Genomic DNA, 13413 nt, shown 5'->3' on the forward strand with positions numbered 1-13413 from the left:
ACTTATAAAAACAACAAAATAAACAAAAAGGTATCTCCACCTGTCCTATAAGACAAAGGGCACCTGAGACCTAACGCACGTAAAATCAGCTTATAAACTGTGATGCACTATGTGAACAGGTTTTCATTTTGGGGTAGTTGACTTAATAATGTAACTGAGAATCTGACTTTTAACAAAGGAATAGTTCTTAGAAATTCAGGGATCTGAACTCTGAATGAGTAAAAATAAGGCAATGACATCATTAGTTTAAAAATTTACCATTGTTAGGGTGCCTGGGTGGCCCAGTCAGTTAAGCATCCGACTTTGGCTCAGGTCATGATATCACAGTTCAGCCCCGCATGGGGCTTGCTGCTGTCAGTGTAGAGCCTGCTTCGGATTCTCTGTCCCCCTCACTCACTCTCTGCCCCCTCCCAGCTCACACACGTGAATGCTCTCTCTCTCAAAAATGAATAAACATTAAAAAAAATTATCATTGTTGATTAAAAATAAAAGTTAAACCACAAATAAAATAAAAATTTACAAATTTATCATCAGGCAATTAGGACTTACCACAACGTGTGCCATTTGTCAGACATGCACTGTCACAATGTAGCTTGACTGTCTTACAGACAACCTCAACAGTATTTTTAAATTGGCAGAGACAGCAGGCCATACGGCTAGGTAAAATCCTACAAATGGAAACACAGACAATTAAATTAGTGGTAAAGGAGTTACTTGAGTAGGTAGAAGAGGCGGGCCAAAGTCATCACAGGGCTGTGCAAAAAGGAATTCTTGAGGCACATGGCCTGGATGGTTGGGTAGGGACCAGTTGGCCAACTGCTGCTCTTGAATATTATAAATACACAGATAGAAGGACAGAGGTGCCCAACAGAAAGGTAAGGATGACATGGGGTATGGTACCCTTAGAATGAGATAGAGATTAGAACTGGGTGACACTGATCAGTAGTTTAATACACAGGTAACTCCTTCCAAGCCAAAAGTCTCACTTTGGGTTGAGAGCACACAGAAAGAGGGTAGACTTCTAAGAGTTTGAATAAATCTGAAATATGGCCCATACTGAGGATAAAAAGCAATCAACTTTGGCTCAGGTCATAATCTCGTGGTTCATGGGTTTGAGCCCCACATCAGGCTCTGTGCTGAGAGCTCGGAGCCTGGAACCTGCTTCAGATTTGTCTTCCTCTCTCTCTACCCCTTCCCTGATCACTCTCTGTGTCTTAAAAATAAATAAATGTTAAATTTTTTTTTTTTAAAAAAGCAATCAATCAAAAACTAATCCATAATCTACACAAATGCTACAATTAGCAGACAAGGACATTTAAAAAAGTTATTATAACAGTATTTCATATATGGAAAAAACCCCATGCCTCTACTTAACTCAATGAATTGTGCAACAACTTCAAGTGGCCTAATATATGTATACTTAGAGTCCACGAAGGAGAGGAGATATAAAAAAAATTTGAAAAACTAATAGCCCCCACATTTCCAAATAAGTAAACCCTATAAACTCACAAATCCAGGAAGGTCAATGAACTCTGAGCACAACATGGATTAAACTACATGTTTAGTTTAATCCATTCAACACGGATAAAACTACACCACGGCACATGATAATCAAACTGGTCAAAGCCAGCGATAAAGAGCAAATCTTAAAAGCAGCCAAAGGAACAAAACCACACATGACACACAGAGCAACGAAGATATAACAATGACAACATATTTCTTGTTGGCAATAATGTAAGCCAGAACTCGGTGGGGCAACATCTTTCAGGCAGTGAAAAGGAGAGGGGGACCAAATAGCTATCAAGCTAGAATTCTATACCCAAAGCTTTCAAAAATAAAAGCAAGATAAAGACTATCTGAGACATACAAGAGCTGGAAGAATTCATCATTAGCAGGCTTACACTGTAGAAATGCCAAAGGAAGTATTTTTTTAAATGTTTATTTGAGAGACAGAGAGAGAGGGCACGTGCAGTATGCGTGTGCAAGGGGGAAAGAGCACTGAGGAGACAGAGAATCCCAGGCAAAGCCCAATGCGGGAATTGAGCTCACAAACTGTGAGATTATGACCTGAGCCAAAATCAAGAGTTGGATGCTTAACTGACTGAGCCACCCAGGTGCCCCTAAAGAAAGTATTTTTAAGCAGAAGGAAAAGGATAGCAGACGGAAATGTGGATCCACACAAAGGAATGAAGAACATTAGAACTGGTAACTATATAGGTTATGATTTCACTTCACTATATGTATGTATATCATTTCACTATATGATTTCACTTATATGTAGAATCTCAGAAAAAAACAAACAAACAAACAAACAAACAAACAAACAAGGGGTGCCTGGATGGGCTAAGTCAATGAAGCATCCTACTCTTGATTTCGGCTCAGGATCTCAGGGTCGTGAGATCGAGCCCTGTGTCAGGCTCCACGCTCAGCATGGATTAGATTAAGATTCTCTTAAGATTCTCTTAAGATTCTCTCTCTCTCTCTCTCTCTCTCTCTCTCTCTCTCTCTCTCTCTCTCCTCTGCCCCTCTCCCCAACTTGTACACTCTGTCTCTAAAATTAAAAAAAAATACACCAAAAACCGTAAGATACCTAGGAATGAACCTAATCAAAGAGGTAAAAGATCTGTATGCTGAAAACAATAGAACGCTTATGAAAATAAATTGAAGAAGACAGAAAGAAATGGAAAAACATCCCATGCTCAAGGATTGGAAGAACAAATATTGTTAAAATGTCTATACTACTCAAAGCAAGCTACACATTCAATTCAATCCCTATCAAACACCAGTATTTTTCACAGAGCGAGAACAAACAATTCTAAAAGTTGTATGGAACAAGAAAAGACCCCGAATTATAATGTTGGGAAAAAACAAACAAACAAAGCTGGAGGCATCATGATTCTGGACTTCAAACTGTATTACAAAGCTGGAATCATCAAGACAGTGTGGTACTGCACAAAAACAGACACATAGATCAATAGAATAGAATAGAGAACCGAGAAATGGAGCCACAAATACACGGTCAACTAATCTTCGATAAAGCAGAATATCCAATGGAAAAAAGATAGTCTTTGCAATAAATGGTGTTGGGAAAACTGGACCGTAACATGCAGAAGAATGAAACTAAACCACTTTTTTACACCATACACAAAAATAAATTCAAAATGGATGAAAGACCTAAATGTGAGACAGGAAACCATCAAAATCCTAGAGGAGAACACAGGCAGAAACCTCTTTGATCTCAGCTAAAGCAACTTCTTACTAGACATGTCTCCAGAGGCAAGGGAAACAAAAGTACAAATGAACTACTGAGGAGTGCCTGGGTGGCTTAGCGGGTTGAATGCCTGACTCTTGGTGTTGGCTCAGGTCGTGATCTCAGGGTCGTGGATTGAACTCTGCATCAGGATTCTCTCTCCACTTGAGATTCTCTCTCTCCCTCTCTCTCTGCTCCCCCCCCCCCATGCATACATGTATGTGTGTGTCCATGTTCTTAATTAATTAATTAATAGGGGCACCTGGGTGGCTCAGTTGGTTAAGTATCTGACTTGGCTCAGATCATGATCTTACAGTTCGTGAGTCTGAGCCCCGTGTCAGGCTCTGTGCTGAGAGCTTGGAGCCTGGAGCCTGTTTCAGATGCTGTGTCTCCCTCTCTCTCTCTCTGCCCCTCCCCTGCTTGCACTCTGTCTCTCTCTCTCAAAAATAAACATAAACAAACACACAAACAAACAAACAAACATTTTTTAAAATGAATTATTGGGACCTCATCAAGATAAAAACCTTCTGGGGCACCTGGGTGTCTCAGTCGGTTAAGCTTCTGACTTCAGCTCAGGTCATCATCTCACGGTTTGTGAGTTCGAGCTCCGCATCGACTCTCTGTTGACAGTGCGGAGCCTGCTCAGATCCTCTGTCTCCCTCACTCTCTGCCCCTACCCCACTCTTGTGCTCTCTCTCTCAAAAACAAACATCCATTAAAAAAAGATAAAAAGCTGTACAGCAAAGGAAACAATCAACAAAATTAAAAGGCAACTGATGAAATGGGAGAACATATTTGCAAATGACATAATCTGATAAAGGGCTAGTATCCAAAATATATAGAGGACTCAACACCCAAAAAAATCAAATACATAATCCAGTTAAGAAAAGGGCAGAAGACATGAATAGACAGTTTTTCAAAGAAGACATCCAGAAGGCTAACAGACACAGGAAAAGATGCTCAATATCACTCATCATCAAGGAAATACAAATCAAAATCACAATGAGATACGACCTCACATGTGTCAGAATGGCTAAAATTAATAACTCAGGAAACAACAGATGTGGAGAAAGGGGAACCCTTCTGCACTGCTGGTGGGAATGCAAACTGCTGTAGCCACTCTGGAAAACAGTATGGAGGTTTTTAAAAAGTTAAAAATAGAACTACCCTACAACCCAGCAATTGTACTACTAGGCATTTAACCAAAGGATACAAAAATGCTGATTTGAAGGGGCATGTGCACCCAATGTTTATAGCAGCACTATCAACAATAGCCAAAGTATGGAAAGAGCCCAAATGTCCATTGATGGATGAATGGATGAAAGATGTGGTATATATATACAATGGAGTATTACTTGGCAATCAAAAAGAATGAAATCTTGCCGTTTGCAACTACATGGATGGAACTGGAGGGTATTACGCTAAGTGAAATTAGTCAGTGAAAGACAAAAATCGTATCACTTCACTCATATGAGGACTTTAAGAGACAAAACAGATGAACATAGGGAAGGGAAACAAAAATAATATAAGAACAGGGAGGGGGACAAAACAGAAGAGACTCATAAATATGGAAAACAAACAGAGGGTTACTGGAGGGGTTGTGGGAGGGGGGATGGGCTAAATGGGTAAGGGGCACTAAGGAATCTACTCCTGAAATCATTGTTGCACTATATGCTAACTAATTTGGATGTAAATTTTAAAAAATAAAAAATAAAACAAGGTAAAAAATAAACAAAAAATAAACAAAAAACCAAATGAATGAATAAACAACAACAAAAAAGAGAAAACACTTGTAAATATGGAGAACAAACTGGGGATATGGACAAAATGAGTGAAAAGGGTTAAGAGGTACAAACTTGCAGTTATAAAATAAATAAGTCACCAGATGAAAAGTACAGCATAGGGAATATAGTCAATAATACTGTAATATACTTATTGTGGTGAGCATTTCATAATGTATATAATTGATCACTGTGTTGTGAGCATTTCATAATGTATATAAAAGTTCACTGTGTTGTACACCTGAAACTAATTTCATATTACATGATCTATATATACTTCAATAAAAGAGATAATTGAGGGGCACCCAGGTGGCTCAGTCAGTTAAGCATCTGACTTCAGCTCAGGTCATGATCTCATAGTCTGTGATTTCAGGCCCCACATCAGGCTCTGTGTCTACAGCTCAGAGCCTGGAGCCTGCTTCAGATTCTGTGTCTCCCTCTCTCTCTGCCCCTCCCCCACTTGCACTCTGTCTCTCTCAAAAATACAAAAATAAAAAAAGATAATTGACTATTTAAACAAACAAACAAAAAATAATATGGTGTGCTAAAAGTAAAATGTATGAAAACAATAGCACAAAGGTCAGGAGGGGAACCATCGAAGTACACTATTTATTGTAAGGTTCTTATACTATTCATGAAATCATATAATATCATTTGAAGATAGACTGTGATAAGTTAAACATGAACACTACAAACCATTAAACAGCTACTAAAATAACAAAACCTGAGTTGTAACTATTTATCCCCCCACCAAAAAATAATAAAACGTACTAAATCAACCCAAGAGCAGGAAGAAAAAGAAAAAGAAAAGAAACAAAGAACAGATGGGATACATAGAAAAGAGTAGACAGTAGCTTTAAATGTAATCATGTAAATAATTACATTAAATATAAATGGTATAATCACCTAATTAAAAGATAGAGTTGTCATACTGGATAAAAAAGCAAAAGCCAACTATATGCTGTCTATAAGATTCATCTTCAATACAAAGATATAAGTAGGTTAAAAATATGGAAGAAATTATGCCTTGCTAACACTAATCAAACGAAACCTTGAGTGGCTATATTTACTATAGGACAAAGTCAATTTCAAAGCAAAGATATTACCAGGGATAAATGAGGTTATTCCATTGTGATAGAAATGTCAACTATTAGAAAAGACATAACTTAAAAATTTATGTATCTGATAACAGAACTTCCAAATATATTAAGGAGAATAGGAAAGAGAGACACATAAGTACACAATTATAGTTGGAGATTTCAATATCCCTCTCTCAATAATTGACAGAAAAAATATACAGAAAATGAGTAATGATACATCAGACTTGAAAAATACTACCAACCTACTTGACCTAGTTGACATTTATAGAATACTCCACACCAAATCAGCAGACTACATATTTTTTTTCAAGTGGACACATAATATTTATCAAAATAGACCATATTCTCATCTATTACCAGAATTCATTGGCTATAAAACAAGCCTCAATAAATTTAAAAGGATTTCAGTCATCCAGCATATTGTTCTGTGACCACAATGGAATTAAATAACAAATTAACAGATCTGTAAAATCTCCAAATATTTAGAAACTAACCAACACACTCCTAAGTAACCCTATTGGTCAAATAAGTCAAAATGGATATTAGAAACTATTTTGTACCAACTGAAACTGAAAACACAACATGTCAACATGTGGGATGTTGCTCATATAGTATTCATCTTCCCCAGGGTCCACTTTTAAGAAACTAGAAAAAGAAAAGGAAATTCATCACTGAGTAAGGAGAGAAAGTGGAATGATAAAGATCAAAGCAGAAATTTTTAAAAAGGAAAACAAAAATAGAGAAGTCAGTGTAATGAAAAGGCACTTTTTAGAGAAGATAAGTAAAACTGATAAACTTCTGGCCAGATTTATCAAGAAAAGACAAGAGAAGACACAAATTATCAATATCAAAAATGAGAGGAATGACATCACTACAATTCTACAGATACTAAAAGGATAATAAGGGAATGTTATAAAATACTTTATGTCAATAACTTCAAGATGAAATAGATTCCCTGAAAGACATGAACTACTCAAAAAAATAAAGTATGTAATTTAAGTAGCACTATTACAAAAATAAAATCTGTAGTTTAACACTTTCTCACAAAGAAAGCTTCAAGCCCACATGGCTTCACTGGTGAATTCTAGCAAACATTTAAGGGAAAAATAATGCCAATTCTGCACAAACTGTACTAGAGAATTGAAGAGAGGGGAATACTTCCCAACTCAATCTTAAGGCCAACATTCACCTTACGAAAAATAGATAAAGACCTTAGAAGAAAGGATAGATAGAAGATCTCATATACTGCTGGCTGGAATGCAAAATGGTACATCCACTTTAGAAAACAGGTAAGCAGTTTCTTAAAAAGTTAAATATACACTTAGCATATGATGTAGCAATCCTGCCATTAGGTATTTTACCACCTGCCCCCCTCCCCCAATGAAAACATATGCTCATACGAAGACCTGCATGTAAGTGTTTTAAGCAACTTTATTCATAAAGGCCAAAAAGCTAGAAACAACTCAAATGCCCATTAACTGATGAATGCATAAACAAACTGGTATATCCTCACAACTGCAATACTACTCGGCAATAAAAAGGAAATGAACTACTGACATGTGCAAAAACATGGATGAGTCTCTGGGGTGCCTGGGTGGCTCAGTCAGATAAGTGACCGACTTTGGCTCAGGCCATGATCTCATGTTCCGCAGGTTCATGCCCTGTATTGGGCTCTGCGCTGACAGAGCCTGGAGCCTGCTTCGGGTTCTGTCTCTCTCTCTCTCTCTCTCTCTCTCTCTCTCTGCCCCTCTCCTGCTTAGCTCTCTGTTTCTCAAAAATAAATAAACGTTAAAAAAGTTAAAAAAAAAAACATGGATGAATCTCAAAAGGATTATGCTGAAAGGAACCAATCACAGAAGACTGCATACTGTATGATTTCATTTATTATTTTTTTTAATGTTCATTTATTTTTGAGAGAGAGAGAGAGATGGAGTGCAAATGGGGAAGGGGTAGAGAGACAGGGAGACACAGAATCCGAAGCAGGCTCCAGGCTCTGAGCTGTCAGGACAGAGTCCGATGCAGGGCTTGAACTCACAGACCGCCAGATCATGACCTGAGCTGAAGTCGGACGCTTAACTGCCTGAGCCACCCAGGTGCCCCTTGTATGATTTCATTTATAAGACACTGTGGAAAAGGCAAAACTATAGGGACAAAAATTATGTTGGTGGTTGCCAGGGCTGGTGGTGAGAAAAGGGGATTGGCTGCAAAGGCACATAGGGGCCTTTTGGGGTGACAGAAATGTTCTACGTCTCAAATGTGGTGGTGGTTACATAACTACACGTTTGTCAAAACTCATCAAACTGTATGCTTAAAAAGAGTAAATTTTATACCTCAATAAATCTGACTTAAGAAAACAATAAAACAAATCTAAATAAACAACTAAGTGAAAATACACATAAGAAAAATCAACTTACAGTGTTTCCAATTCAAGGGTCATCATGAGGATGCTCTCAACTGTTGTAAGTGACACCTGTGTTGATCCCATGTCTCTGAAGGAGAAAGCCCAAACATGCGTGATTTGAACCCAAGGATAAAAATTCTGTACCTAAAAAGATACTTAACAACATGTGATTACTTCAATTCTGGCTTCTTTGTCAAGTCAGCTCAAGAGTTTTCTTGCTATGGACAATAATTTCAGAAAGCTCCCAATGAAGACATTTTATGTGCATCATCAAATTAATCACCTTGGTGCTCAACAGTACAATCCTTTTTACTCTTATCCTCATTTTCATTCTCAATTGCATCCACCTCTCTTGATTAGTCTTTTTTTCTTTTAATATACACTTTACTCCACTTTCCACTTTGAGATAAATGGTATTTCTACCTACATCTACAAGTCCCATGTCTGTTATGTGTTCTTCAATACTACTCCTTCCTCTGCAGGCTATCTTGCCCATATACGTTTTTTCTTTGCTAATAATGCTTATTTCAATAACCCAGTTAAAATTTAAATTACGACTTTTTAACCAAAACGCAAATACTGAATCTTTTGATGACAACAAAAAAGATCAGAAATCATCTCGCGAGCCATGAGATTGTTGCAATACTTACAAATATTTTAATGCTGGCAACTTAAAAAGATAGGAATCTTCAACAGTTGACAGAGGGTTACGACTGATAATTCTGAAAAATGCAATGGAATTAAAATTATCTGCATTTCCAGTAATGACTACCATGAAAGTTTATGTTCATTTTGGGGGTATGGAACTGGAAGGTGAAAACTAATCATTTTCTGCCTTTGCCTATAAGTCACCCTTAGATTCTGTAAAGCACTCTTCCTTTGGGAACTACCCAGCTCTCTGGACGATAAAGTGGAGAACAGAAAGAGGAAAAAAAATTTTTTTTTTTTTTTACGTGGACAGCAAAGCAAAGATATGCCAAAGAACTTTTTGGGCTGAAAATCCTAGAAGTGACTATGCTGGTAGGATAGTCAGGCTCTGTAGGAAAGACTGTTTCTAGTGTCCTCTATAATTCTAGGTGCTTTTCCTTTATCTCTAGAAATGTAAAAAATTCCACAGTTTAAAACACCCGGTTAAAGACAAAAATAGGACCAATTCCTCAGTTTGGGGGCCAAAGACAAAGGGATTAATCTAAGAGGAAATGGTGAAAGCTATACCCCCACCATGTGTATTCTCCTATGACAGCCTTTGTTAGGTGGCATATGATCCCGTTTCCTTATCCATCTCCTGGACTGCCAGCTCCTTGAGGGCAGGGACCATACTCTATTGTCATTTTTGTCCCTGTGCCTGACAGAGTGCTTGTTATTTACTAGGTACTTAGTGAAGGCTTGTTGAATAAATAACATTTTGTCACTGCTTGACACAAGTTTTTATTCCAAAATGCTGAGTAGATTTTCTTCTCAGTTCTTTACAGCAAAAATAAAGTGAAGGAAACAGGAAGAAAGAAAAGAAAATCTGCCTTTAGGTTGACTCTGCTCAAGAATCATCACTGTACTTTTGCAAAATTATAAGGATAATCATCACAACCAATACTATTGAGCTATAGGGCATCTGTGATCAGCATTTCACATTTAAACCTCACAGTAACCTTATGTGATAGATACATCACTACCCCATTTTACAAGTGAGGAAACTAAAGTACAGAGAGGTTGTATAATTTGTCCCAGTTTGTCAAGCCAGTCAAGAAGCAGAGCTGGAATCTGAACTCAGTTCTGACTCCAAAGCCTGTATTTAACTTGTATGAAAAAAAAGGGGGTTTAAAATAGCCGTTACCTTAAACTTAACTTTGAGAGCATTAAATATAGAAACACTTTGCTGAACTTCATCTCTCCATCTGGGAGAGCTTCTCTAAGAATTACATTTTCTATTTTTATTCCTTTCCTCTAATCATCTCCCATGATTAAGTATTTAATTAGCCTGTGATCATTGAGACTTTAGAGATTTCATTTTTTATTTTTTTATTCTATTTTTTGAGAGAGAGTACAAGAGTATGAGTGAAGGAGAGGCAGAGGAAGAGAGAGAGAGAGAGAGAGAGAGAGAGAGAGAGAGAATCCCAAGCAGGCTCCATGCCCAGTGCACACAGCCTGACATGGGGCTTGATCCCATGACCGCAAGATCATGACCTGAGCCGAAATCAAGAGTCAGGCAGTTACCTGAGCCACCCAGGTGCCCTGAGACTTTAGAGATTTTAAAGCCCTGTTACAGGTGAATCAGTGAAAATGAGAAAGGAAGGACGTCTGAAAATTCATCCTTCCGTAAAAGCAACAACAACAACAACAACAACAAAAACTAGCAAAAATGGTCAAAATCAACTTTCTCAGAACTTTGGAAATTTTAACCAATGGGCTTGCAGCAACCCGAGAGCATTTATTAAAGAACAAATTACTAATTTCTATAAGAACAGTGAGCTCTGTGGTTTTAACTTGTCCTCAACCTCTGCTCTCCATCCTGATGGTAGCCTTAAAAATTGCCCACATCCCAGGGGAACAAAATGGAGCTGAAGTTCCTTAAAGCCTCATTCCCAAGGAACAAACTGTCATTGTTCTACCTGTCTAGTGGGGTCCCTAAAAAACTTCACTTGAAAGCCTTGCCCTTGACCTCACTGAGAACTGCACAGTGCTAAAATAGCCTCTTCCCAAGGGGCATTTTTTGAAAACAATTATAGATAAATGTTTTAATCTGGCAGCTATGTGAGGCAATTGAAAACAAGACAAAAAATAGCCTAAACAAAAAGCCTAAAAGGAAAAAGCTGAGAAATGAGATGTCCATAGGGACTTTGAAATGCTCCAACATCTTCCTGGGTAACTAGAAGACCACAAGACATATTCCTGGGAATGTAGAAAAAAAACCTTAGCACTAATAAATGAGTTCAGCAAGGTTACAGGACACAAGATCAATATGTAAAAATTAGCTTTATTTCTATACATCAGCAATGACTATTCCAAAAATGAAATTAGGAAAACAATTCCATGTATAACAGTACTCAAAAGAACAAAATACTTAGGAAAACATTTAACCAAAGAAGTGCAAGAATCACACTAAAAACCACAAAACGTTGTTGAAAGAAATTAAAGAAGATTGAAATAAATGTAAAGATATGCCATGTTCACGGATCAGAAGAAAATATTGTTAAAATGGCACTATACCCCAAATTGAACTGTGGTTTCAGTATAATCCCTATCAAAACCCCAACCGACTTCTTTCCAAAAACTGGCAAGCTAATTCTAAAATCTGTATGTGAATTCAAGGGACCGAGAATAGCCAAAATGATCTTTTAAAAAAAAAAAAGTTTATCTATTCATTTTGAGAGACAGCGAGCATACACACCCGTGCAGAAGAGCAAACATGAGCGAGTGTGACTGGGGAAAAGTGTGAGCAGGGGAGGGGCAGAGGGAGAAGGAGAGGGAGCATCCCAAGCAGGCTCCATGCTGTCAGTGCAGATTGCAACACGGGGTTCCATCTCACAAACCATGAGGTCCTGACCTGAGCTGAAATCAAGAGCCGGCCACTTAACCAACTGAGCTACCCAGGTGCTCCAAAACGATTTTGACAAAGAACAACAAAATGGGAAGACTCACACGCCCTGGTTTCAAAACCTACTTCAAAACTACAGTAATCACGGTGTGGTACTGGCATAAGAACAGACATGTAAGTTGATGGAACAGAACTGACAGTCCAGGAATAAATCCTCACATTTATGGCTCACTGATTTTCAACAAGGCTGCCAACACCATTCAATGTGGGAAGACTAGTCTTTTCAAATGATGCTGGGACAACCGTATATCCCCATACAAAATAATGTAGTTGGATTCCTACACTTCACGCCATATATAAATATTAACTCAAAATGAGTCAAAGACCTAAATGGAAGAGCTCAAGCTATAAAACTCTCAGGAGAGAAATCTTTATGACCTTGGATTTAGGCAACAGTTTCTTAGACATGACACAAAAAGCACAACAAACCAAAGGAAAAATAGATAAACTGGACTTTATTTAAAAATAAAAAAACAACCCACAACTATCATATGTCTGATACAAGTCTAGTATCCAGAATATCCAGAATATATAAGGAACTCTTAAAACTCAGTAAAAAGACAAATAATCAAATGTTTAAATGGGTAAAGGATTTGAAGAGACATTTCGCCAAAGAAAATACATGAATGGCCAATAAGCACATGAAAAGATGCTCAATGTCTTAGGTCATTAGGGAAATATAAATCAAAGCTACAATGAGATACTACTCTACACTCACTAAGATGGCTATGATCGAACAGAGAGACAGTGATAAGTGGTAGCAAGATTTGGGGAAACCAGAATCTTCATACATTGGTGGGAATGTAAAATGGTGTAGTCGCTGTGGAAAACAGTGTGGCAGTTCCTCAAAAGGGTTAAATATAGAGTTACTACATGACCCAGCAATTCCACTCTTAGGTATGTACCCAAGAGAATTAAAAACATATGACCACACAAAAACTTGTACATGAATACTCACAGCAGCATTATTCATAATAGCCAAAAAGTCAAAATAATCCAAATGTCCAATAACTCACGAATGGATGAACAAAATGTGATTGGAGCACCTGGGTGGCTCAGTCGGTTAAGCATCTGACTTTGGCTCAGGTCGTCATCTCACAGTTCATGAGTTCGAGCTCTACATCGGGCTCTGTGGTTTTGGATCCTCTGTCCCCCTCTCTCTCTCCGCCCCTTCCCCGCTTGTGTGTGCACTCTCTTTCAAAAAGAAATCAACATTAAAAAAAAGAATGAAGTACTGAAACATGCTACAACCGGATAAATCTTGAAGCCAACAAGCTATGTGAAAGAAA

The 13413-nt window shown here is 37.8% G+C and overlaps 1 protein-coding gene across 1 annotated transcript in view; it reads right to left on the reverse strand.

The window, feature by feature from the left end:
• LOC131497278 (leucine-rich repeat-containing protein 37A2-like) overlaps positions 1-13413 on the reverse strand; it is a 45228-nt gene that overhangs the window by 11921 nt on the left and 19894 nt on the right. The window contains exons 4-6 of the mRNA XM_058703471.1: positions 9183-9254; positions 8546-8620; positions 550-668 (exon numbers count right to left, since the gene is read on the reverse strand). Coding sequence (XP_058559454.1) covers positions 550-668; positions 8546-8620; positions 9183-9254 — 266 coding nt within the window. The remainder of the gene's footprint in view (positions 1-549; positions 669-8545; positions 8621-9182; positions 9255-13413) is intronic.

Source organism: Neofelis nebulosa, chromosome 16, assembly GCF_028018385.1.
Source record: "Neofelis nebulosa isolate mNeoNeb1 chromosome 16, mNeoNeb1.pri, whole genome shotgun sequence".
Taxonomy (NCBI): Eukaryota; Metazoa; Chordata; class Mammalia; order Carnivora; family Felidae; genus Neofelis; species Neofelis nebulosa.